We start from the raw sequence: 27875 nt of genomic DNA, 5'->3' as shown, positions 1-27875 counted from the left end.
CTGGTACAATCTGTCTGTCCCCTACATCTACAGCATGTCTGGTCTCATACACCAGGCATCCTTTATTTACCTGGTTATTACCTACACATTAAACAAGTCAAATGGTCATTATATGTTTTAAGGTGGATTCAGAAAGGTGTCATTATATCACCTAACTTGTTAATGATTAATTAAGTGGATTCAGAAAGGTGTCATTATATCACCTAACTTGTTAATGCTTAATTAAGTGGATTCGGAAAGGTGTCATTATATCACCTAACTTGTTAATGATTAATTAAGTGGATTCAGAAAGGTGTCATTATATCACCTAACTTGTTAATGATTAATTAAGTGGATTCAGAAAGGTGTCATTATAGCACCTAACTTGTTAATGATTAATTAAGTGGATTCAGAAAGGTGTCATTATATCACCTAACTTGTTAATGATTAATTAAGTGGATTCAGAAAGGTGTCATTATAGCACCTAACTTGTTAATGATTAATTAAGTGGATTCAGAAAGGTGTCATTATAGCACCTAACTTGTTAATGATTAATTAAGTGGATTCAGAAAGGTGTCATTATAGCACCTAACTTGTTAATGATTAATTAAGTGGATTCAGAAAGGTGTCATTATATCACCTAACTTGTTAATGATTAATTAAGTGGATTCAGAAAGGTGTCATTATAGCACCTAACTTGTTAATGATTAATTAAGTGGATTCAGAAAGGTGTCATTATAGCACCTAACTTGTTAATGAGTACATAGCAGGTAACTTCTGAGAAACAGGTTTAACATAGTGTTACCTCCTCCAGTCCAGCCTCTCCTACAACATGCACCATGTCAGACAGATCATCGGTCTGGATGTGTCCTTAGAATCATCTTCACAACAATAGTTCTTCAAACCCCAAATTCTATTGATTTATATTTGATATATTCTGTATTTTGAGTAAGGTCCATAATTATTTTGTACATTATGGCCCCGTTAATTTAACTTCTGAAGAGTAGTGTATATCACACACACACACACTTGTATTGTTATTATTCTGGTTTTGACGGCCTTGTATTGTGTAGAACAGAGAATTGTGTGATGTCTGCACACCATCACTACTACTATCATCACCTTTATTATCAGTATCATTCAGATGTCCATGATCATGTCTGCAGACATCTGCTAACACAGACAGTCATCTTATATGGTGCATCTCCTTTCTAAACCACATTATAACCACATACATAGATCCTGCTTTGTTGAGATTTGAGTAGAAAGTTAAAGATATGATTTCAAACTAAAGAGGAACCTTATACCTGACTTCCAGTAAGTAGACTCTTTAAGGTGTGTTTATTTTGACTTTGGTGTTGAGACTGTGCCCCACCCTCCCCTCTACCCACTGTCATTACATTGAGAGAGACCTCTCCTATCTCCCCAGCACTCCACTCTGTTACCATTGGACATTGTTTGGGTTGGGAGAAGCCTTTGCCTCATCCACGTATTGACACACTGACTGTGTGTGTGGCTGCGTGTATCTACCATCCAAACAACCCTGTCATTTTTGTTTTCTTCATTTTGTGTTTTGTGCATGTGTTGTGTAGTGTGTTGAAGGCTATATGGATCTCCTCAGCCCAAACTGTGTATCTGGAGCTCTCAGGTCCAACAAGGTAGTATCAAGGTGTCTGTCTGTACAGTATGAACTGGTACCTGCTCAGGGCTGTGTAAGTCTCTCTTCTAATCACTTGGCATGCTTCACCTCACCATTACTACTCACAAACCCAACACTACCAGGGTTTTCCAGAGCTTCACCTCACCATTACTACTCACTAACCCAACACTACCAGGGTTTTCCAGAGCTTCACCTCACCATTACTACTCACTAACCCAACACTACCAGGGTTTTCCAGAGCTTCACCTCACCATTACTACTCACTAACCCAACACTACCAGGGTTTTCCAGAGCTTCACCTCACCATTACTACTCACTAACCCAACACTACCAGGGTTTTCCAGAGCTTCACCTCACCATTACTACTCACTAACCCAACACTACCAGGGTTTTCCAGAGCTTCACCTCACCATTAGTACTCACAAACCCAACACTACCAGGGTTTTCCAGAGCTTCACCTCAACATTACTACTCACTAACCCAATACTACCAGGGTTTTCCAGAGCTTCACCTCACCATTACTACTCACTAACCCAACACTACCAGGGTTTTCCAGAGCTTCACCTCACCATTAGTACTCACAAACCCAACACTACCAGGGTTTTCCAGAGCTTCACCTCAACATTACTACTCACTAACCCAATACTACCAGGGTTTTCCAGAGCTTCACCTAACCATTACTACTCACTAACCCAACACTACCAGGGTTTTCCAGAGCTTCACCTCACCATTACTACTCACTAACCCAATACTACCAGGGTTTTCCAGAGCTTCACCTCACCATTACTACTCACTAACCCAACACTACCAGGGTTTTCCAGAGCTTCACCTCACCATTACTACTCACTAACCCAACACTACCAGGGTTTTCCAGAGCTTCACCTCACCATTACTACTCACTAACCCAACACTACCAGGGTTTTCCAGAGCTTCACCTCAACATTACTACTCACTAACCCAACACTACCAGGGTTTTCCAGAGCTTCACCTCACCATTAGTACTCACAAACCCAACACTACCAGGGTTTTCCAGAGCTTCACCTCAACATTACTACTCACTAACCCAATACTACCAGGGTTTTCCAGAGCTTCACCTAACCATTACTACTCACTAACCCAACACTACCAGGGTTTTCCAGAGCTTCACCTCACCATTACTACTCACTAACCCAACACGACCAGGGTTTTCCAGAGCTTCACCTCACCATTACTACTCACTAACCCAACACTACCAGGGTTTTCCAGAGCTTCACCTCACCATTACTACTCACTAACCCAACACTGCCAGGGTTTTCCAGAGCTTCACCTCACCATTACTACTCACTAACCAACACTACCAGGGTTTTCCAGAGCTTCACCTCACCATTACTACTCACTATCCCAACACTACCAGGGTTTTCCAGAGCTTCACCTCACCATTACTACTCACTAACCCAACACTACCAGGGTTTTCCAGAGCTTCACCTTACCATTACTACTCACTATCCCAACACTACCAGGGTTTTCCAGAGCTTCACCTCACCATTACTACTCACTAACCCAACACTACCAGGGTTTTCCAGAGCTTCACCTCAACATTACTACTCACTAACCCAACACTACCAGGGTTTTCCAGAGCTTCACCTCACCATTAGTACTCACAAACCCAACACTACCAGGGTTTTCCAGAGCTTCACCTCAACATTACTACTCACTATCCCAACACTACCAGGGTTTTCCAGAGCTTCACCTCACCATTACTACTCACTAACCCAACACTACCAGGGTTTTCCAGAGCTTCACCTTACCATTACTACTCACTAACCCAATACTACCAGGGTTTTCCAGATATCACATTTGTAATAATCCTGGAATCAGGAAGGAATAAGAATCCGTAATCCTTAAACCAGGATTTCTGAAAAATGTAAGAATTTGGGGAAAGTTAGCATAATTTTGCAACCTTGCCTACTACCTAACCTCACTGTCACTAACCCACTAACTCATCACATCACCTCACCCCACTGACAAGGTCTGTCACTAACCCACTACCTCATCAATTCACTGTCACTAACCCACTACCTCATCACCTCACTGTCACTAACCCACTAACTCATCACATCACCTCACCAAAATGGCTGTCACTAACCCACTATCTCATCACCTCAACCCACTGTCTTTCACTAACCCACTACCTCATCACCTCAACCCACTGTCTGTCACTAACCCACTACCTCATCACCTCAACCCACTGTCTGTCACTAACCCACTACCTCATCACCTCAACCCACTGTCTGTCACTAACCCACTACCTCATCACCTCCCTGTCACTAACCCGCTACCTCATTACATCACCTCACCACACTGACACGGTCTGTCTCTACCACCACTAACACACTGACATGGTCTGTCTCTACCCCCACTAACACACTGACACGGTCTGTCTCTACCCCCACCAACACACGGTCTGTCTCTACCCCCACCAACACACGGTCTGTCTCTACCCCCACTAACACACTGACACGGTCTGTCTCTACCCCCACTAACACACGGTCTGTCTCTACCCCCACTGACACACGGTCTGTCTCTACCCCCACTGACACACGGTCTGTCTCTACCCCCACTAACACACGGTCTGTCTCTACCCCCACTAACACACGGTCTGTCTCTACCCCCACTGACACACGGTCTGTCTCTACCCCCACTGACACACGGTCTGTCTCTACCCCCACTGACACACGGTCTGTCTCTACCCCCACTGACACACGGTCTGTCTCTACCCCCACTGACACACGGTCTGTCTCTACCCCCACTGACACACGGTCTGTCTCTACCCCCCACTGACACACGGTCTGTCTCTACCCCCCACTGACACACGGTCTGTCTCTACCCCCACTGACACACGGTCTGTCTCTACCCCCACTGACACACGGTCTGTCTCTACCCCCACTGACACACGGTCTGTCTCTACCCCCACTGACACACGGTCTGTCTCTACCCCCACTGACACACGGTCTGTCTCTACCCCCACTGACACACGGTCTGTCTCTACCCCCACTGACACACGGTCTGTCTCTACCCCCACTGACACACGGTCTGTCTCTACCCCCACTGACACACGGTCTGTCTCTACCCCCACTGACACACGGTCTGTCTCTACCCCCACTGACACACGGTCTGTCTCTACCCCCACTGACACACGGTCTGTCTCTACCCCCCACTGACACACGGTCTGTCTCTACCCCCACTGACACACGGTCTGTCTCTACCCCCACTGACACACGGTCTGTCTCTACCCCCACTGACACACGGTCTGTCTCTACCCCCACTGACACACGGTCTGTCTCTACCCCCACTGACACACGGTCTGTCTCTACCCCCACTGACACACGGTCTGTCTCTACCCCCACTGACACACGGTCTGTCTCTACCCCCACTGACACACGGTCTGTCTCTGTCTGGTCATTCCTTCTATAGCTGGGCCTAAAGTCTTTCATTCTTCTGCTGCTGGACCCATTCTTCATCTCTTCCTAAATACTATCATCCCCTCTGTAATGATGACTTATTCCAGCCCCTCTTCCAGCTCTGACAGAGAGGTGTCACGTGGACCTAACCTGCATGTTCTCTCTGAGTGCTCACTGTGTCACTGCTGTGTGTGGCTGTGTGTCAGTGTAGGGGTGTTGTGATAGCGTGTGGCTGTGTGTGTATGTAACAGGTGTGTATGCTAAGACATTGTGTGTCTGTGTACAGTATGTATGTACCAGGTGTACTAAATGATGGCGGGTGCTGTGATAATGTGTTCCAGGTGGAGGGAGACTTAGGCTACCCAGGAAGGAATGCTAAGATCATCCACAAGGAGTCTGACATCATCATGGCCTTCGCCATCAACAGGGTGAGAGACGTCTGCAGTGCACACAGACACCCACACACAAAGCTTTCCCATTTGATGAACATGGCACCTGAATGTCAAACTATGTCAGGTTTTAGAGTCCGACACCATAGAGATAAATGAGTAGAGTGGATTCCATTAGACTGGCCAATAAGGCCACCAGTTAACATATAACAGTCTAAGCCCTGTCTAATTTTATACTTTTTTACATCTATTTAATCCCTTATTTTTGTCACTAAACAGTCTCCATATATACTTCCATAAATGATTTTAAACTGGTACCGGGGGACCTTCAGACTGGACTTGTGAGACCTGTGGACGTCCTAGAGCAGAACAGCCCATGTATACGTGTTCCTGAGTCTCACCTTTACACAGATCAGTGTTTAGCCCAAACTGTTGGGACCCTACAGACAGAAGTTGGCAGATCGGCAGTATCGGTTTCAGACCAGTCCCAAGACGCTTGTGGGGGTCGTAGAGCAAAACGGAGAACACCATCGTGTTCCTGAGAGTCTCCTCCGTAAAGGGATTTTTGTCCAAACCGTTCCGTCGCTACAGACGATTTTGTGAGAGTACCGATTTTGGGATGTCTCATGGTCTCAACACTGCTCTAGCTCTTTCACCCCAAATGCGGAAGTGTTACATAGCGGATGCGGTGGATTGAGACACATCCAATGCAAAAAAATGTAGATCTGTAACTCTCCCTCCCTCGCCCCCCCCTCTTTTCTCCCTCCGTCCTTCGCCCCTCCCCCTCTCTTCTCTCCCTCCCCCCCCCTTCTCTTCTCTCCCTCCCCCCTCCTCTCTCTTCTCTCCCTCCCTCCCTTATCCCCTCCTCCTCTCTCTTCTCTCCCTCCCTCCCTTATCCCCTCCTCCCCTCTCTTCTTTCCCTCTCTCTCTCCCTCCCCCCTCTTCTCTCCCTCCCTCGTCCCCCCCCCTATTCTCTCCCTCCCTCGTCTCCTCGTCTCTCCCTCCCTCCCCCCTCTCTCCTCCCCCTCCAGGCTAACACCAATGAGATAGTGCTGGCGTCCACTCACGACGTGCAGGAGGTTGATGTGTCCACTCTGTTAGCTGCTCAGCCCTACACCTGGATAGGAGAGGACTTTGACAAGGAGTCACACAGGTCAGTACACTGTTACACACACATACACATATACACATATACATACATTGTGTTGGACTTCTTTCTCTCCTCAGTTCTGATGACGTGGACTACCGTTCTTCCCACACTAACGTTGCCCAGGCCTCCTCTACCCCGTCCCACTTCAACCCCAAAGACATGGCAGCCTCTGCATCCATGCCCTGGCTGGGGAGTGGGCAGACCAGCATGGGTGCTAGTGTGGTACGACACACAAACATCCTCCACTCACTCACACACACACAAAACAATCTCCACTTACTCACACACAAAACATCCTACACACACAAAACATCCTCCACTCACACACAAAACATCCTACACACACACACAACATCCTCCACTCACTCACTCACTCACTCACTCACTCACTCACTCACTCACTCACTCACTCACTCACTCACTCACTCACACACACATACACACACAAAACATCCTCCACTCACTCACACATTCATTCACACACATACACACAGAAAACATCCTACACACACACAACATCCTCCACTCACTCACACACACACAGATGCATAGTATAATCACACACAGACACACACACACATACATACAGTGTGTGTATATAAATACACTACCGTTCAGAAGTTTGGGGTCACTTAAACATTTCCTTGTTTTTGAAAGAAAAGCACTTTTTTTTTTCCATTAAAATAACATCAAATTGATCAGGCATACAGTGTTAATGTTGTAAATGATTATTGTAGCTGGAAACGGCTGATTTCTAATGGAATATCTACATAGTTGTACAGAGACCCATTATCAGCAACCATCACTCCTGTTCTAATGGCACGTTGTGTTAGCTAATCCAAGTTTATCATTTTAAAAGGCTAATTGATCATTAGAAAACTCTTTTACAATTATGTTAGTACAGCTGAAAACTGTCTTGCTGATTAAAGAAGCAATACAACTGGCCTTTAGACTAGTTGAGTATCAGGAGCATCAGCATTTGTGGGTTTGATTACAGGCTAAAAATGTCCAGAAACAAATAACTTTCTTCTGAAACTCGTCAGTATATTCTTGTTCTGAGAAATTCAAGCTATTCCGTGGGCCAGCATCCCGGAATCACCTCTCCACTGTTGGCATTGAGACTGGTGTTTTGCTGGTACTATTTAATGAAGCTTCCAGTTGAGGACTTGTGTGGTGTCTGTTTCTCAAACTAGACACTTGAATGTACTTGTCCTCTTGCTCAGTTGTGCACCGGGGCCTCCCACTCCTCTTTCTATTCTGGTTAGGGCCAGTTTGCGCGGTTCTATTAAGGGAGTAGTACACAACATTGTATGAGATCTTCAGTTTCTTGGCAATTTCTCGCATGGAATAGCCTTCATTTCTCAGAACAAGAATAAACTGATGAGTTTCAGAAGAAAGTTATTTGTTTCTGGACATTTTTAGCCTGTAATCGAACCACTAATGCTGGATCTCCAGATACTCAACTAGTCTAAAGAAGGCCAGTTGTATTGCTTCTTTAATTAGAACAGTTTTCAGCTGTGCTAACATAATTGCAAAATTGTTTTCTAATGACCAATTAGCCTTTTAAAATGATAAACTTGGATTAGCTAACACAACGTGCCATTGGAACACAGGAGTGATGGTTGCTGATAATGGGTCTCTGTACGCCTATGTAGATATTCCATTAAAAATCAGACGTTTCAAGCTACAATAGTAATTTACAACATTAACAATGTCTACTGTATTTCTGATAAATTTGATGTTATTTTAATGGACAACAAAATGTGCTTTTCTTTCAAAAACAAGGACATTTCTAAGTGACCCCAAACTTTTGACATTTCAGTTGAATGCATTCAGTTGGACAACTGACTAGGTGCAGTATCTCCTTTCCTACTTTCCATTTACTTGGACCTTGTCAGTGCAGTGTAGTCCAGTGAGAGAGGTAGTAGTCTGTACTGACCTGTAGAGGGACACAGTACTCAGGAGTCAAACCTCCGTCCCAGCCTGTCTGGCTCACAGCTCACCACTCTAAACTCAAGGTCCTGTCTGTTTATTATGAAAACCCCTCCCTATTGTCTCTCCCCACACTGCTCTGGTGTCATAGGAAATATGTGCAGCAGTACCTAGCAGAACTCATCAGAGTACTGTAAGACAGTACGGTTTAAAGCAAGCAGACAAACGTTCTTCTTTTAATGTCAGAAGTCATTGTCTCACACTATTCCTCGCTCGCTGTGTCTGAACTGAGGCCCGCTAGCTGGACCTAGTCAGTCCAGTGAATATGGACACTGCTTTATCTATCTCATGCCAAACAGACAGAGAGTTGAGGACTAAACAGGCTGGTAGATGAGTCTATGTTACCAGAGATAGGCAGTGTGTGTGTTTGTATGAGAGAGATGGGAGAGTATCAACACACAGATACCCAGCTCTCACAGCGTCTCCTCGGCTGCCCAAGGTACAGGCCTGCGTCACCGCATCACCACTTCTCAAATATGTCCCCATTCAAGTGATAATTCATCATGCTACAGTCAATATGGAGTACCTTGTACCAGAAGTATAAATATGTCCTATTCTAGGTGGTGAGTCTTGGTAAGGCCAGACTGTATGTGTAAAATAGGTCCCAGTTCAGATGATGAATCCCCTTTAGAGTGAAAGGTTGTAGAGTAGTTTTAATGAACTAAAAGAAAGACCTGCACACTGCTCTGGCCAGTATCACTACAGGTGATGAAGCTGACGTATCGGCATGTTGGCCTTCATCAGAGCTGTTTCAGTTCAAAGAAATGTCCTAGTTGAGTACTGAAGTCCGTAGTGTAGGGCATCACTGACTTTGACTGAATTTCTTAAAGACTGAGGTTTCAAATGACGTTTGATGTATTAAGTTATTTGAATGTTGTTTTTCAGATTATGAAGAGGAACCTGAACAATGTGAAGAGAATGACCTCCCACCCCATATTCCAGTACTGTAGGTATCATCTAATGTATACAGTACCATATACCACTACTAGGTAATATACAGTATGCCACTACTAGGTTATATACAGTATGCCACTACTAGGTTATATACAGTATACCACTACTAGGTTATATACAGTATGCCACTACTAGGTTATATACAGTATGCCACTACTAGGTTATATACAGTATACCACTACTAGGTTATATACAGTATACCACTACTAGGTTATATACAGTATACCACTACTAGGTTATATACAGTATGCCACTACTAGGTTATATACAGTATGCCACTACTAGGTTATATACAGTATACCACTACTAGGTTATATACAGTATGCCACTACTAGGTTATATACAGTATGCCACTACTAGGTTATATACAGTATGCCACTACTAGGTTATATACAGTATACCACTACTAGGTTATATACAGTATACCACTACTAGGTTATATACAGTATACCACTACTAGGTTATATACAGTATGCCACTACTAGGTTATATACAGTATGCCACTACTAGGTTATATACAGTATACCACTACTAGGATATATATACAGTATACCACTACTAGGTTATATACAGTATACCACTACTAGGTTATATACAGTATACCACTACTAGGTTATATACAGTATACCACTACTAGGATATATACAGTATACCACTACTAGGATATATACAGTATACCACTACTAGGTTATATACAGTATACCACTACTAGGTTATATACAGTATGCCACTACTAGGATATATACAGTATACCACTACTAGGATATATACAGTATACCACTACTAGGTTATATACAGTATACCACTACTAGGTTATATACAGTATACCACTACTAGGTTATATACAGTATGCCACTACTAGGTTATATACAGTATGCCACTACTAGGTTATATACACAGTATGCCACTACTAGGTTATATACAGTATGCCACTACTAGGTTATATACAGTATGCCACTACTAGGTTATATACAGTATGCCACTACTAGGTTATATACAGTATGCCACTACTAGGTTATATACAGTATGCCACTACTAGGTTATATACAGTATGCCACTACTTGGTTATATACAGTATGCCACTACTTGGTTATATACAGTATACCACTACTAGGTTATATACAGTATGCCACTACTTGGTTATATACAATATACCACTACTAGGTTATATACAGTATACCACTACTAGGTTATATACAGTATACCACTACTAGGTTATATACAGTATACCACTACTAGGTTATATACAGTATACCACTACTAGGTTATATACACAGTATGCCACTACTAGGTTATATACACAGTATGCCACTACTAGGTTATATACAGTATGCCACTACTAGGTTATATACAGTATGCCACTACTAGGTTATATACAGTATACCACTACTAGGTTATATACAGTATGCCACTACTAGGTTATATACAGTATGCCACTACTAGGTTATATACAGTATGCCACTACTAGGTTATATACAGTATGCCACTACTAGGTTATATACAGTATACCACTACTAGGTTATATACAGTATGCCACTACTAGGTTATATACAGTATGCCACTACTAGGTTATATACAGTATGCCACTACTTGGTTATATACAGTATACCACTACTCGGTTATATACAGTATACCCCTACTAGGTTATATACAGTATGCCACTACTAGGTTATATACAGTATGCCACTACTAGGTTATATACAGTATGCCACTACTTGGTTATATACAGTATACCACTACTAGGTTATATACAGTATACCACTACTAGGTTATATACAGTATGCCACTACTTGGTTATATACAGTATACCACTACTAGGTTATATACAGTATACCACTACTAGGTTATATACAGTATGCCACTACTAGGTTATATACAGTATGCCACTACTAGGTTATATACAGTATGCCACTACTAGGTTATATACAGTATGCCACTACTAGGTTATATACAGTATGCCACTACTAGGTTATATACAGTATACCACTACTAGGTTATATACAGTACCCTACTAGGTTATATAACAGTATGCCACTACTAGGTTATATACAGTATGCCACTACTAGGTTATATACAGTATGCCACTACTAGGTTATATACAGTATGCCACTACTAGGTTTATATACAGTATGCCACTACTAGGTTATATACAGTATGCCACTACTAGGTTATATACAGTATGCACTACTAGGTTATATACAGTATGCCACTACTAGGTTATATACAGTATGCCACTACTAGGTTATATACAGTATGCCACTACAGGTTATATACAGTATGCCACTACTAGGTTATATAAGTATGCCACTACTAGGTTATATACAGTATGCCACTACTAGGTTATATACAGTATGCCACTACTAGGTTATATACAGTATGCCACTACTAGGTTATATACAGTATGCCACTACTAGGTTATATACAGTATGCCACTACTAGGTTATATACAGTATGCCACTACTAGGTTATATACAGTATGCCACTACTAGGTTATATACAGTATGCCACTACTAGGTTATATACAGTATGCCACTACTAGGTATATACAGTATGCCACTACTAGGTTATATACAGTATGCCACTACTAGGTATATACAGTATGCCACTACTAGGTTATATACCAGTATGCCACTACTAGGTTATATACAGTATGCCACTACTAGGTTATATACAGTATGCCACTACTAGGTTATATACAGTATGTATACTATACAAGCATACTGACGGCCTGTACACAACACTGTTTGAATGACGGGTCTGTTCCTTCAAACAGGGGAATTCCAAACATTCTCCTAATGTTTCTGTGTCTGTGTATTAGATATGACTGGGGCTCAGGACGGCAGTGTCCGTATGTTTGAGTGGAACAGGCCACAGCAACTCATCTGCTTCAGACAGGCAGGCAATGCCAGAGTCACACGCCTCTACTTCAACTCACAGGGAAACAAGGTCCACACACAGACACACACACACACAGACAACAATACCATTTTTCAACCTCAGTATTATGATTGTGCTGATCTCTCTGTGTTGGTCTGTCTGTTTCTATCTGTCTGTCTCTCTCTGTGTCGCTGTCTCTCTGTGTCTCTGTGTCTGTCTGTCTCTCTCTTCCTGCCTCTCTCTGTCTATCTCGCTCTGTCTTTCTCTGTCTCTCTCTCTGTCTGTCTCTCGCTATCTCTCTGTCTCTCCACCTCTCTCTCTGTCTCTCTCTCTGTCTCTCTGTGTCTCTGTCTCTCTGTCTCTCGCTATCTCTCTCTGTCTCTCTCGCTATCTCTGTCTCTCTCTCTCGCTATCTCTGTCTCTCTCTGTCTCTCGCCATCTCTCTGTCTCTGTCTGTCTCTCCAGTGTGGTGTATCAGATGGAGAAGGCTTCCTCAGTCTGTGGCAGGTCAACCAGACCTCCTCCAACCCCAAGCCCTACGTGGTACGTAACACACGTGTGTGCGCGCGCGCACACACACGCACACACACACTAGTGCTTGAAAGATTAGGGATGGGGGTTTTACAGAGGGTGGGAGAGTGAGAGAGTGGGTGTGTGTGAGTGATAGAGCGATTGGGAGTGATTGATTTCCTCTGTCTGCTTGGCTGAGGCTAACACAGTCTTCTATCTCCCGTCCTCTCTCACTCGGTCTGACTCCCCCTCTTTTCTTTCTATCCCCCTCTCTGTTCTTTCTTCCCCCCCTCTCTCTCTGTCTCGCTCTCTCCCCCCTCTCTCCTGTCTCGCTCTCTCTCTCTCTTTCGCTCTCCCTGTCTCTCTCTCGATCTCCCTCTCTCTCTCGATCTCCCTCTCTCGATCTCCCTCTCTCGATCTCCCTCTCGGTCTCTGTCTCTTTCCCTCTCTCTCTCTGTCTCTATCGCTTTCCCTCTCTCTTTCCCTCTCTCTCTCTGTCTCTATCGCTTTCCCTCTCTCTTTCCCTCTCTCTCTCTGTCTCTATCGCTTTCCCTCTCTCTTTCCCTCTCTCTCTCTCTCTGTCTCACTCTCGGTTTCTGTCTCTTTGCCTCTCTCTCTCTCTCTCTCTCTCTCTCTCTCTGTCTCACTCTCGGTTTCCCCCTCTCTCTCTGTCTCTCTCGGTCTCTGTCTCGTTCCCTCTCTCTCTCTCTCTCATTCTCGGTCTCTGTCTCTTTCCCTCTCTCTCTCTGTCTCTCTCTCGGTCTCTGTCTCTTTCCCTCTCTCTCTCTCTGTCTCTCTGTAGAGTTGGCAGTGCCCACTCTAAGACCTGTGGTGATTTTGCCTTCATCACTTCTCCAGTCTCATCGCAACGGCAGGACAGTCCAACGACAGCAGGTCAGTATCAACATTACATATCAAAACTACACCAGTCTCAATACTGTCATAACAGTAACTCCAATGACTGAAACTCTTTTCTCCTTTTGTCCTCCAGAAATGTCTGCCTGTGGGACACTCTTATTTCACCTAGTAACGCCATGGTACATGGTAAGATTTAGTTGTCATTTCAGTCCAGCCAGAAATTAACATGCAAAGTTACCACAGCATAAAACCAGTCAAATGAACTAGTTAGATGCCACAATTGTGTCTCCATTACATGAAAGATTAGGTGACAGATCAAATTTTGACTTGATCAAGCAAAGTAGAGGAGAGTGGGGTAAGTTAGGACATTTTCCTACATTCAGCATCACTCCGTCAAGGGAAAATATAGACTTCTTTTTAACAAAGATATTTAAGCAATAAGGCATGAGAACTCTGGGAGTATTGTGTGAATAACTCCAGACTAAGGGCTGTTCTTAGGCCAGAGGTGAAGAATGTAGCTAGCAGAGGTTCAATGATAACTCCAGACTAAGGGCTGTTCTTAGGCCAGAGGTGAAGAATGTAGCTAGCAGAGGTTCAATGATACTCCAGACTAAGGGCTGTTCTTAGGCCAGAGGTGAAGAATATAGCTAGCAGAGGTTCAATGATAACGAGAGACAAGAACTTCAATAAATAATGAGTTTATAATAATTTATAAATAGGCAACCAGAACTGGATGTTTGTATTTGGATTTATTAAGGATCCCCATCTAGTTCCTGCCAAGACAGCAGCTACTCTTCCTGGGGTCCATTAGTTCCTGCCAAGACGGCAGCTACTCTTCCTGGGTTCCATTAGTTCCTGCCAAGACAGCAGCTACTCTTCCTGGGGTCCATTAGTTCCTGCTAAGTCAGCAGCTTCTCTTCCTGTGGTCCATTAGTTCCTGCTAAGTCAGCAGCTTCTCTTCCTGGAGATCCATTATTTCCTGCCAAGGCAGCAGCTACTCTTCCTGGAGTCCATTATTCCTGCCAAGGCAGCAGCTACTCTTCCTGGAGTCCATTATTTCCTGCCAAGGCAGCAGCTACTCTTCCTGGAGTCCATTATTTCCTTGCCAAGGCAGCAGCTACTCTTCCTGTGGTCCAGTAACATTAAGGCAGTTGTTGTGTATCCCTGGGAATAATCCAAATTTATGTAAACATTACAGTTTTGAAAACATAGCTTGGCCCAAAAAAGTGGTCTCCCGTTTATGGGGTAAGCTGAGCATAGGAACAGAGGAACAGGGTAAGTTGAGCATAGGAACAGAGGAACGGGGTAAGCTGAGCATAGGAACAGAGGAACAGGGTAAGTTGAGCATAGGAACAGAGGAACGGGGTAAGCTGAGCATAGGAACAGAGGAACAGGGTAAGTTGAGCATAGGAACAGGGTAAATTGAGCATAGGAACAGAGGAACAGGGTAAATTGAGCATAGGAACAGAGGAACAGGGTAAGTTGAGCATAGGAACAGAGGAACGGGGTAAGTTGAGCATAGGAACAGGGTAAGCTGAGCATAGGAACAGAGGAACGGGGTAAGTTGAGCATAGGATCAGAGGAACGGGGTAAGCTGAGCATAGGAACAGAGGAACGGGGTAAGTTGAGCATAGGAACAGGGTAAGCTGAGCATAGGAACAGGTAAGCTGAGCATAGGAACAGAGGAACAGGGTAAGCTGAGCATAGGAACAGAGGAACAGGGTAAGTTGAGCATAGGAACAGGGTAAGTTGAGCATAGGAACAGAGGAACAGGGTAAGTTGAGCATAGGAACAGAGGAACGGGGTAAGTTGAGCATAGGAACAGAGGAACAGGGTAAGTTGAGCATAGGAACAGAGGAACAGGGTAAGTTGAGCATAGGAACAGGGTAAGTTGAGCATAGGAACAGAGGAACGGGGTAAGTTGAGCATAGGAACAGAGGAACAGGGTAAGTTGAGCATAGGAACAGGGTAAGTTGAGGCATAGGAACAGAGGAACAGGGTAAGTTGAGCATAGGAACAGAGGAACGGGGTAAGCTGAGCATAGGAACAGAGGAACAGGGTAAGTTGAGCATAGGAACAGAGGAACGGGGTAAGCTTGAGCATAGGAACAGGGTAAATTGAGCATAGGAACAGAGGAACAGGGTAAATTGAGCATAGGAACAGAGGAACAGGGTAAGTTGAGCATAGGAACAGAGGAACGGGGTAAGTTGAGCATAGGAACAGGGTAAGCTGAGCATAGGAACAGGGTAAGCTGAGCATAGGAACAGGGTAAGCTGAGCATAGGAACAGAGGAACAGGGTAAGCTGAGCATAGGAACAGAGGAACAGGGTAAGTTGAGCATAGGAACAGGGTAAGTTGAGCATAGGAACAGAGGAACAGGGTAAGTTGAGCATAGGAACAGAGGAACGGGGTAAGCTGAGCATAGGAACAGAGGAACAGGGTAAGCTGAGCATAGGAACAGAGGAACAGGGTAAGTTGAGCATAGGAACAGAGGAACAGGGTAAGTTGAGCATAGGAACAGGGTAAGTTGAGCATAGGAACAGAGGACGGGGTAAGTTGAGCATAGGAACAGGGTAAGTTGAGCATAGGAACAGAGGAACAGGGTAAGCTGAGCATAGGAACAGAAGGAACGGGGTAAGTTGAGCATAGGAACAGAGGAACAGGGTAAGTTGAGCATAGGAACAGAGGAACGGGGTAAGTTGAGCATAGGAACAGAGGAACGGGGTAAGTTGAGCATAGGAACAGGGTAAGTTGAGCATAGGAAACAGAGGAACGGGTAAGTTGAGCATAGGAACAGAGGAACGGGGTAAGTTGAGCATAGGAACAGGGTAAGTTGAGCATAGGAACAGGGTAAGTTGAGCATAGGAACAGAGGAACAGGGTAAGCTGAGCATAGGAACAGAGGAACGGGGTAAGTTGAGCATAGGAACAGAGGAACAGGGTAAGTTGAGCATAGGAACAGGGTAAATTGAGCATAGGAACAGAAGAACAGGGTAAGTTGAGCATAGGAACAGGGTAAGTTGAGCATAGGAACAGAGGAACGGGGTAAGTTGAGCATAGGAACAGAGGAACGGGGTAAGTTGAGCATAGGAACAGGGTAAGTTGAGCATAGGAACAGAGGAACAGGGTAAGCTGAGCATAGGAACAGGGTAAGTTGAGCATAGGAACAGGGAAGGTTGAGCATAGGAACAGAGGAACGGGGTAAGTTGAGCATAGGAACAGGGTAAGTTGAGCATAGGAACAGAGGAACAGGGTAAGTTGAGCATAGGAACAGAGGAACGGGGTAAGTTGAGCATAGGATCAGAGGAACGGGGTAAGCTGAGCATAGGAACAGAGGAACGGGGTAAGTTGAGCATAGGAACAGGGTAAGCTGAGCATAGGAACAGGGTAAGCTGAGCATAGGAACAGAGGAACAGGGTAAGCTGAGCATAGGAACAGAGGAACAGGGTAAGTTGAGCATAGGAACAGAGGAACAGGGTAAGTTGAGCATAGGAACTGAGGAACAGGGTAAGTTGAGCATAGGAACAGAGGAACGGGGTAAGCTGAGCATAGGAACAGAGGAACAGGGTAGGCTGAGCATAGGAACAGAGGAACAGGGTAAGTTGAGCATAGGAACAGAGGAACAGGGTAAGTTGAGCATAGGAACAGAGGAACGGGGTAAGTTGAGCATAGGAACAGAGGAACGGGGTAAGTTGAGCATAGGAACAGAGGAACGGGGTAAGTTGAGCAGAGGAACAGGGTAAGCTGAGCATAGGAACAGGGTAAGTTGAGCATAGGAACAGAGGAACAGGGTAAGTTGAGCATAGGAACAGGGTAAGTTGAGCATAGGAACAGGGTAAATTGAGCAGAGGAACAGGGTAAGTTGAGCATAGGAACAGGGTAAGTTGAGCATAGGAACAGAGGAACGGGGTAAGTTGAGCATAGGAACAGGGTAAGTTGAGCATAGGAACAGAGGAACGGGGTAAGTTGAGCATAGGAACAGAGGAACGGGGTAAGTTGAGCATAGGAACAGAGGAACAGGGTAAGCTGAGCATAGGAACAGAGGAACAGGGTAAGTTGAGCATAGGAACAGGGTAAGTTGAGCATAGGAACAGAGGAATGGGGTAAGTTGAGCATAGGAACAGAGGAACAGGGTAAGTTGAGCATAGGAACAGGGTAAGTTGAACAGAGGAACAGGGTAAGTTGAGCATTGGAACAGAGGAACAGGGTAAGTTGAGCAGAGGAACAGAGGAACAGGGTAAGTTGAGCATAGGAACAGAGGAACAGGGTAAGTTGAGCATAGGAACAGAGGAACGGGGTAAGTTGAGCATAGGAACAGAGGAACGGGGTAAGTTGAGCATAGGAACAGAGGAACGGGGTAAGTTGAGCAGAGGAACAGGGTAAGCTGAGCATAGGAACAGGGTAAGTTGAGCATAGGAACAGAGGAACAGGGTAAGTTGAGCATAGGAACAGGGTAAGTTGAGCATAGGAACAGGGTAAATTGAGCATAGGAACAGAGGAACAGGGGTAAGTTGAGCATAGGAACAGGGTAAGTTGAGCATAGGAACAGAGGAACGGGGTAAGTTGAGCATAGGAACAGGGTAAGTTGAGCATAGGAACAGAGGAACGGGGTAAGTTGAGCATAGGAACAGAGGAACGGGGTAAGTTGAGCATAGGAACAGAGGAACAGGGTAAGCTGAGCATAGGACCAGAGGAACAGGGTAAGTTGAGCATAGGAACAGGGTAAGTTGAGCATAGGAACAGAGGAATGGGGTAAGTTGAGCATAGGAACAGAGGAACAGGGTAAGTTGAGCATAGGAACAGGGTAAGTTGAACAGAGGAACAGGGTAAGTTGAGCATTGGAACAGAGGAACAGGGTAAGTTGAGCAGAGGAACAGAGGAACAGGGTAAGTTGAGCATAGGAACAGAGGAACGGGGTAAGTTGAGCATAGGAACTGAGGAACGGGGTAAGTTGAGCATAGGAACAGGGTAAGTTGAGCATAGGAACAGGGTAAGTTGAGCATAGGAACAGGGTAAGTTGAGCATAGGAACAGGGTAAGTTGAGCATAGGAACAGGGTAAGTTGAGCATAGGAACAGGGTAAGTTGAGCATAGGAACAGGAGTTGAGCATAGGACAGGGTAAATTGAGCATAGGAACGGGGTAGGTTGAGCATAGGAACGGGGTAGGTTGAGCATAGGAACGGGGTAAGTTGAGCATAGGAACGGGGGTAAGTTGAGCATAGGAACGGGGTAAGTTGAGCATAGGAAACAGAGGAACAGGGTAAGCTGAGCATAGGAACAGAGGAACAGGAGCATAGGAACGGGGTAGGTTGAGCATAGGAACGGGGTAAGTTGAGCATAGGAACGGGGTAAGTTGAGCATAGGAACGGGGTAAGTTGAGCATAGGAACAGAGGAACAGGGTAAGCTGAGCATAGGAACAGAGGAACAGGGTAAGTTGAGCATAGGAACAGAGGAACGGGGTAAGTTGAGCATAGGAACAGGGGAACGGAGGAACGGGGTAAGTTGAGCATAGGAACAGAGGAACGGGGTAAGTTGAGCATAGGAACAGGGTAAGTTGAGCATAGGAACAGAGGAACAGGGTAAGTTGAGCATAGGAACAGAGGAACGGGGTAAGTTGAGCATAGGATCAGAGGAACGGGGTAAGCTGAGCATAGGAACAGAGGAACGGGGTAAGTTGAGCATAGGAACAGGGTAAGCTGAGCATAGGAACAGAGGAACAGGGTAAGCTGAGCATAGGAACAGAGGAACAGGGTAAGTTGAGCATAGGAACTGAGGAACAGGGTAAGTTGAGCATAGGAACAGTGGAACGGGGTAAGCTGAGCATAGGAACAGAGGAACAGGGTAAGCTGAGCATAGGAACAGAGGAACAGGGTAAGTTGAGCATAGGAACAGGGTAAGTTGAGCATAGGAACAGAGGAACGGGGTAAGTTGAGCATAGGAACAGAGGAACGGGGTAAGTTGAGCATAGGAACAGAGGAACAGGGTAAGTTGAGCAGAGGAACAGGGTAAGCTGAGCATAGGAACAGGGTAAGTTGAGCATAGGAACAGAGGAACAGGGTAAGTTGAGCATAGGAACAGGGTAAGTTGAGCATAGGAACAGGGTAAGTTGAGCATAGGAACAGGGTAAATTGAGCATAGGAACAGGGTAAGTTGAGCATAGGAACAGGGTAAGTTGAGCATAGGAACAGAGGAACGGGGTAAGTTGAGCATAGGAACAGGGTAAGTTGAGCATAGGAACAGAGGAACGGGGTAAGTTGAGCATAGGAACAGAGGAACGGGGTAAGTTGAGCATAGGAACAGGGTAAGTTGAGCATAGGAACAGAGGAACAGGGTAAGCTGAGCATAGGAACAGAGCATAGGAACAGAGGAACAGGGTAAGTTGAGCAGAGGAACAGGGTAAGTAGCGTAGCCTAGTGGTTAGAGCGTTGGACTAGTAAGCGGAAGGTTGCGAGTTCAAACCCCCGAGCTGACAAGGTACAAATCTGTCGTTCTGCCCCTGAACAGGCAGTTAACCCACTGTTCCCAGGCCGTCATTGAAAATAAGAATGTGTTCTTAACTGACTTGCCTGGTTAAATAAAGGTAATAAAGTTGAGCATAGGAACAGAGGAATGGGGTAAGTTGAGCATAGGAACAGAGGAACAGGGTAAGTTGAGCATAGGAACAGGGTAAGTTGAGCATAGGAACAGAGGAACAGGGTAAGTTGAGCATAGGAACAGAGGAACGGGGTAAGTTGAGCATAGGAACAGAGGAACGGGGTAAGTTGAGCATAGGAACAGGGTAAGTTGAGCATAGGAACAGGGTAAGTTGAGCATAGGAACAGGGTAAGTTGAGCATAGGAACAGGGTAAGTTGAGCATAGGAACAGGGTAAGTTGAGCATAGAAACAGGGTAAGTTGAGCATAGGAACAGGGTAAGTTGAGCATAGGAACAGGGTAAGTTGAGCATAGGAACAGGGTAAGTTGAGCATAGGAACAGGGTAAATTGAGCATAGGAACAGGGTAGGTTGAGCATAGGAACAGGGTAGGTTGAGCATAGGAACGGGGTAAGTTGAGCATAGGAACGGGGTAAGTTGAGCATAGGAACAGGGTAAGTTGAGCATAGGAACAGAGGAACAGGGTAAGTTGAGCATAGGAACAGGGTAAGTTGAGCATAGGAACAGAGGAACGGGGTAAGTTGAGCATAGGAACAGAGGAACAGGGTAAGTTGAGCATAGGAACAGGGTAAGTTGAGCATAGGAACAGAGGAACAGGGTAAGTTGAGCATTGGAACAGAGGGAACAGGGTAAGTTGAGCATTGGAACAGAGGGAACAGGGTAAGTTGAGCATTGGAACAGAGGAACAGGGTAAGTTGAGCATAGGAACAGAGGAACAGGGTAAGTTGAGCATAGGAACAGAGGAACGGGGTAAGTTGAGCATAGGAACAGGGTAAGTTGAGCATAGGAACAGGGTAAGTTGAGCATAGGAACAGGGTAAGTTGAGCATAGGAACAGAGGAACGGTAAGTTGAGCAGAGGAACAGGGTAAGCTGAGCATAGGAACAGGGTAAGTTGAGCATAGGAACAGAGGAACAGGGTAAGTTGAGCATAGGAACAGGGTAAGTTGAGCATAGGAACAGGGTAAATTGAGCATAGGAACAGAGGAACAGGGTAAGTTGAGCATAGGAACAGGGTAAGTTGAGCATAGGAACAGAGGAACGGGGTAAGTTGAGCATAGGAACAGGGTAAGTTGAGCATAGGAACAGAGGAACGGGGTAAGTTGAGCATAGGAACAGAGGAACGGGGTAAGTTGAGCATAGGAACAGGGTAAGCTGAGCATAGGAACAGAGGACAGGGTAAGTTGAGCATAGGAACAGGGTAAGTTGAGCATAGGAACAGAGAATGGGGTAAGTTTGAGCATAGGAACAGAGGAACAGGGTAAGTTGAGCATAGGAACAGGGTAAGTTGAACAGAGGAACAGGGTAAGTTGAGCATTGGAACAGAGGAACAGGGTAAGTTGAGCATAGGAACAGAGGAACAGGGTAAGTTGAGCATAGGAACTGAGGAACGGGGTAAGTTGATCATAGGAACAGGGTAAGTTGAGCATAGGAACAGGGTAAGTTGAGCATAGGAACAGGGTAAGTTGAGCATAGGAACAGGGTAAGTTGAGCATAGGAACAGGGTAAGTTGAGCATAGGAACAGGGTAAGTTGAGCATAGGAACAGGGTAAGTTGAGCATAGGAACAGGGTAGGTTGAGCATAGGAACGGGGTAGGTTGAGCATAGGAACGGGGTAAGTTGAGCATAGGAACGGGGTAAGTTGAGCATAGGAACGGGGTAAGTTGAGCATAGGAACAGGGTAAGCTGAGCATAGGAACAGAGGAACAGGGTAAGTTGAGCATAGGAACAGGGTAAGTTGAGCATAGGAACAGAGGAATGGGGTAAGTTGAGCATAGGAACAGAGGAACAGGGTAAGTTGAGCATAGGAACAGGGTAAGTTGAACAGAGGAACAGGGTAAGTTGAGCATTGGAACAGAGGAACAGGGTAAGTTGAGCATAGGAACAGAGGAACAGGGTAAGTTGAGCATAGGAACTGAGGAACGGGGTAAGTTGAGCATAGGAACAGGGTAAGTTGAGCATAGGAACAGGGTAAGTTGAGCATAGGAACAGGGTAAGTTGAGCATAGGAACAGGGTAAGTTGAGCATAGGAACAGGGTAAGTTGAGCATAGGAACGGGGTAAGTTGAGCATAGGAACGGGGTAAGTTGAGCATAGGAACAGAGGAACAGGGTAAGCTGAGCATAGGAACAGAGGAACAGGAGCATAGGAACGGGGTAGGTTGAGCATAGGAACGGGGTAAGTTGAGCATAGGAACGGGGTAAGTTGAGCATAGGAACAGGGTAAGTTGAGCATAGGAACAGAGGAACAGGGTAAGCTGAGCATAGGAACAGAGGAACAGGGTAAGTTGAGCATAGGAACAGAGGAACGGGGTAAGTTGAGCATAGGAACAGAGGAACGGAGGAACGGGGTAAGTTGAGCATAGGAACAGAGGAACGGGGTAAGTTGAGCATAGGAACAGGGTAAGTTGAGCATAGGAACAGAGGAACAGGGTAAGTTGAGCATAGGAACAGAGGAACGGGGTAAGTTGAGCATAGGATCAGAGGAACGGGGTAAGCTGAGCATAGGAACAGAGGAACGGGGTAAGTTGAGCATAGGAACAGGGTAAGCTGAGCATAGGAACAGGGTAAGCTGAGCATAGGAACAGAGGAACAGGGTAAGCTGAGCATAGGAACAGAGGAACAGGGTAAGTTGAGCATAGGAACTGAGGAACAGGGTAAGTTGAGCATAGGAACAGTGGAACGGGGTAAGCTGAGCATAGGAACAGAGGAACAGGGTAAGCTGAGCATAGGAACAGAGGAACAGGGTAAGTTGAGCATAGGAACAGGGTAAGTTGAGCATAGGAACAGAGGAACGGGGTAAGTTGAGCATAGGAACAGAGGAACGGGGTAAGTTGAGCATAGGAACTTAGGAACAGGGTAAGTTGAGCAGAGGAACAGGGTAAGCTGAGCATAGGAACAGGGTAAGTTGAGCATAGGAACAGAGGAACAGGCTAAGTTGAGCATAGGAACAGGGTAAGTTGAGCATAGGAACAGGGTAAGTTGAGCATAGGAACAGGGTAAGTTGAGCATAGGAACAGGGTAAATTGAGCATAGGAACAGGGTAAGTTGAGCATAGGAACAGGGTAAGTTGAGCATAGGAACAGAGGAACGGGGTAAGTTGAGCATAGGAACAGGGTAAGTTGAGCATAGGAACAGAGGAACGGGGTAAGTTGAGCATAGGAACAGAGGAACGGGGTAAGTTGAGCATAGGAACAGGGTAAGTTGAGCATAGGAACAGAGGAACAGGGTAAGCTGAGCATAGGAACAGAGGAACAGGGTAAGTTGAGCATAGGAACAGGGTAAGTTGAGCATAGGAACAGAGGAATGGGGTAAGTTGAGCATAGGAACAGAGGAACAGGGTAAGTTGAGCATAGGAACAGGGTAAGTTGAGCATAGGAACAGAGGAACAGGGTAAGTTGAGCATTGGAACAGAGGAACAGGGTAAGTTGAGCATAGGAACAGAGGAACGGGGTAAGTTGAGCATAGGAACAGGGTAAGTTGAGCATAGGAACAGAGGAACAGGGTAAGTTGAGCATAGGAACAGAGGAACGGGGTAAGTTGAGCATAGGATCAGAGGAACGGGGTAAGCTGAGCATAGGAACAGAGGAACGGGGTAAGTTGAGCATAGGAACAGGGTAAGCTGAGCATAGGAACAGGGTAAGCTGAGCATAGGAACAGAGGAACAGGGTAAGCTGAGCATAGGAACAGAGGAACAGGGTAAGTTGAGCATAGGAACTGAGGAACAGGGTAAGTTGAGCATAGGAACAGTGGAACGGGGTAAGCTGAGCATAGGAACAGAGGAACAGGGTAAGCTGAGCATAGGAACAGAGGAACAGGGTAAGTTGAGCATAGGAACAGGGTAAGTTGAGCATAGGAACAGAGGAACGGGGTAAGTTGAGCATAGGAACAGAGGAACGGGGTAAGTTGAGCATAGGAACAGAGGAACAGGGTAAGTTGAGCAGAGGAACAGGGTAAGCTGAGCATAGGAACAGGGTAAGTTGAGCATAGGAACAGAGGAACAGGGTAAGTTGAGCATAGGAACAGGGTAAGTTGAGCATAGGAACAGGGTAAGTTGAGCATAGGAACAGGGTAAATTGAGCATAGGAACAGGGTAAGTTGAGCATAGGAACAGGGTAAGTTGAGCATAGGAACAGAGGAACGGGGTAAGTTGAGCATAGGAACAGGGTAAGTTGAGCATAGGAACAGAGGAACGGGGTAAGTTGAGCATAGGAACAGAGGAACGGGGTAAGTTGAGCATAGGAACAGGGTAAGTTGAGCATAGGAACAGAGGAACAGGGTAAGCTGAGCATAGGAACAGAGGAACAGGGTATGTTGAGCATAGGAACAGGGTAAGTTGAGCATAGGAACAGAGGAATGGGGTAAGTTGAGCATAGGAACAGAGGAACAGGGTAAGTTGAGCATAGGAACAGGGTGGTTGAGCATAGGAACAGAGGAACAGGGTAAGTTGAGCATTGGAACAGAGGAACAGGGTAAGTTGAGCATAGGAACAGAGGAACGGGGTAAGTTGAGCATAGGAACAGGGTAAGTTGAGCATAGGAACAGGGTAAGTTGAGCATAGGAACAGGGTAAGTTGAGCATAGGAACAGGGTAAGTTGAGCATAGGAACAGGGTAAGTTGAGCATAGGAACAGGGTAAGTTGAGCATAGGAACAGGGTAAGTTGAGCATAGGAACAGGGTAAGTTGAGCATAGGAACGGGGTAGGTTGAGCATAGGAACGGGGTAGGTTGAGCATAGGAACGGGGTAAGTTGAGCATAGGAACGGGGTAAGTTGAGCATAGGAACGGGGTAAGTTGAGCATAGGAACGGGGTAAGTTGAGCATAGGAACGGGGTAAGTTGAGCTGCCTACACATTTCTGTACCTATTTAAACTATGTCTGTCTTTATTTCCCGATCACAATTCATAACAATGGCTTGTTTGTTTTTGAATCATTTTAAGCATCTGTAAACCCGGATTAACATCTCCAACATTGTACTGGTTTGAACACATTTAACATAAGCCCTGGTGTTTCCTAATATCCCAGCGATACTACCTCGCCCTACACCTGGAAATAAAACACTTTATGTTGCTCAACTTGCCATTGGCTCAACCGTTGGCTCAACTTATCCCATTCCCTCATATTACCCCAAGGCAAACATTTTACTATATTACCCCACACAGATACAAGGATGCACTTTCATGCTAGGTTTAGATCCTCATATTGAAGCTTATACAGAGCCCAACTGATGCATAGAACAATCTTTAAATTAGTTAGTTTAGATACAAGCATCATGAAACCTCTAACACATAACACTCGGTGTGCGAGTTCATTAGAACGTGCGTTGAAGATGTCGTTCCCATAGCAACGATTAAAACATTCCCCAACCAGAAACCGTGGATTGATGGCAGCATTCGTGTGGAACTGAAGGCGCGAACCACTGCTTTTAATCAGGGCAAGGTGTCTGGTAACATGACTGAATACAAACAGCGCAGCTATTCCCTCCGCAAGGCTATCAAACAAGCTACGCGCCAGTACAGAGACAAAGTAGAATCTCAATTCAACGGCTCAGACACAAGAGGCATGTGGCAGGGTCTACAGTCAATCACGGACTACAGGAAGAAACCCAGCCCAGTCACGGACCAGGATGTCTTGCTCCCAGGCAGACTAAACAACTTTTTTGCCCGCTTTGAGGACAATACAGTGCCACTGACACGGCCTGCAACGAAAACATGCGGTCTCTCCTTCACTGCAGCCGAAGTGAGTAAGACATTTAAACGTGTTAACCCTCGCAAGGCTGCAGGCCCAGACGGCATCCCCAGCCGCGCCCTCAGAGCATGCGCAGACCAGCTGGCCGGTGTGTTTACGGACATATTCAACCAATCCCTATACCAGTCTGCTGTTCCCACATGCTTCAAGAGGGCCACCATTGTTCCTGTTCCCAAGAAAGCTAAGGTAACTGAGCTAAACGACTACCGCCCCGTAGCACTCACATCCGTCATCATGAAGTGCTTTGAGAGACTAGTCAAGGACCATATCACCTCCACCCTACCTGACACCCTTGACCCACTCCAATTTGCTTACCGCCCAAATAGGTCCACAGACGATGCAATCTCAACCACACTGCACACTGCCCTAACCCATCTGGACAAGAGGAATACCTATGTGAGAATGCTGTTCATCGACTACAGCTCGGCATTCAACACCATAGTACCCTCCAAGCTCGTCATCAAGCTGGACTTCCTGACGGGCCGCCCCCAGGTGGTGAGGGTAGGCAACAACATCTCCTCCCCGCTGATCCTCAACACTAGGGCCCCACAAGGGTGCGTTCTGAGCCCTCTCCTGTACTCCCTGTTCACCCACGACTGCGTGGCCACGCACGCCTCCAACTCAATCATCAAGTTTGCGGACGACACAACAGTGGTAGGCTTGATTACCAACAACGACGAGACGGCCTACGGGGAGGAGGTGAGGGCCCTCGGAGTGTGGTGTCAGGAAAATAACCTCACACTCAACGTCAACAAAACTAAGGAGATGATTGTGGACTTCAGGAAACAGCAGAGGGAACACCCCCCCCATCCACATCGATGGAACAGTAGTGGAGAGGGTAGCAAGTTTTAAGTTCCTCGGCATACACATCACAGACAAACTGAATTGGTCCACTCACACAGACAGCATCGTGAGGAAGGCGCAGCAGCGCCTCTTCAACCTCAGGAGGCTGAAGAAATTCGGCTTGTCACCAAAAGCACTCACAAACTTCTACAGATGCACAATCGAGAGCATCCTGGCGGGCTGTATCACCGCCTGGTATGGCAACTGCACCGCCCTCAACCGTAAGGCTCTCCAGAGGGTAGTGAGGTCTGCACAACGCATCACCGGGGGCAAACTACCTGCCCTCCAGGACACCTACACCACCCGATGCTACAGGAAGGCCATAAAGATCATCAAGGACATCAACCACCCGAGCCACTGCCTGTTCACCCCGCTGTCATCCAGAAGGCGAGGTCAGTACAGGTGCATCAAAGCTGGGACCGAGAGACTGAAAAACAGCTTCTATCTCAAGGCCATCAGACTGTTAAACAGCCACCACTAACATTGAGTGGCTACTGCCAACACACTGTCAATGCCACTGACTCTACTCCAGCCACTTTAATCATGGGAATTGATGGGAAATGATGTAAATATATCACTAGCCACTTTAAACAATGCTACCTTATATAATGTTACTTACCCTACATTATTCATCTCATATGCATACGTAGATACTGTACTCTATATCATCGACTGCATCCTTATGTAATACATGTATCACTAGCCACTTTAACTATGCCACTTTGTTTACATACTCATCTCATTTGTATATACTGTACTCGATACCATCTACTGTATCTTGCCTATGCTCCTCTGTACCATCACTCATTCATATATCCTTATGTACAT

General features: G+C 45.7%; 1 protein-coding gene across 1 annotated transcript in view; it reads left to right on the top strand.

Annotated features, from left to right (window-relative positions):
* LOC109895210 (dmX-like protein 2) overlaps positions 1 to 27875 on the top strand; it is a 111928-nt gene that overhangs the window by 81866 nt on the left and 2187 nt on the right. Inside the window, 10 exon segments of the mRNA XM_031816638.1 lie at positions 5421 to 5507; positions 6500 to 6621; positions 6696 to 6840; positions 9496 to 9556; positions 12383 to 12510; positions 12907 to 12984; positions 13754 to 13765; positions 13767 to 13800; positions 13803 to 13845; positions 13943 to 13995. Coding sequence (XP_031672498.1) covers positions 5421 to 5507; positions 6500 to 6621; positions 6696 to 6840; positions 9496 to 9556; positions 12383 to 12510; positions 12907 to 12984; positions 13754 to 13765; positions 13767 to 13800; positions 13803 to 13845; positions 13943 to 13995 — 763 coding nt within the window.

The sequence above is a fragment of the Oncorhynchus kisutch genome, unplaced genomic scaffold (genome assembly GCF_002021735.2).
Source record: "Oncorhynchus kisutch isolate 150728-3 unplaced genomic scaffold, Okis_V2 scaffold844, whole genome shotgun sequence".
NCBI lineage: Eukaryota > Metazoa > Chordata > Actinopteri > Salmoniformes > Salmonidae > Oncorhynchus > Oncorhynchus kisutch.
The sequence above is the reverse complement of the archived record's forward strand: the minus strand, read 5'-3'. Positions and strand labels throughout refer to the sequence as shown.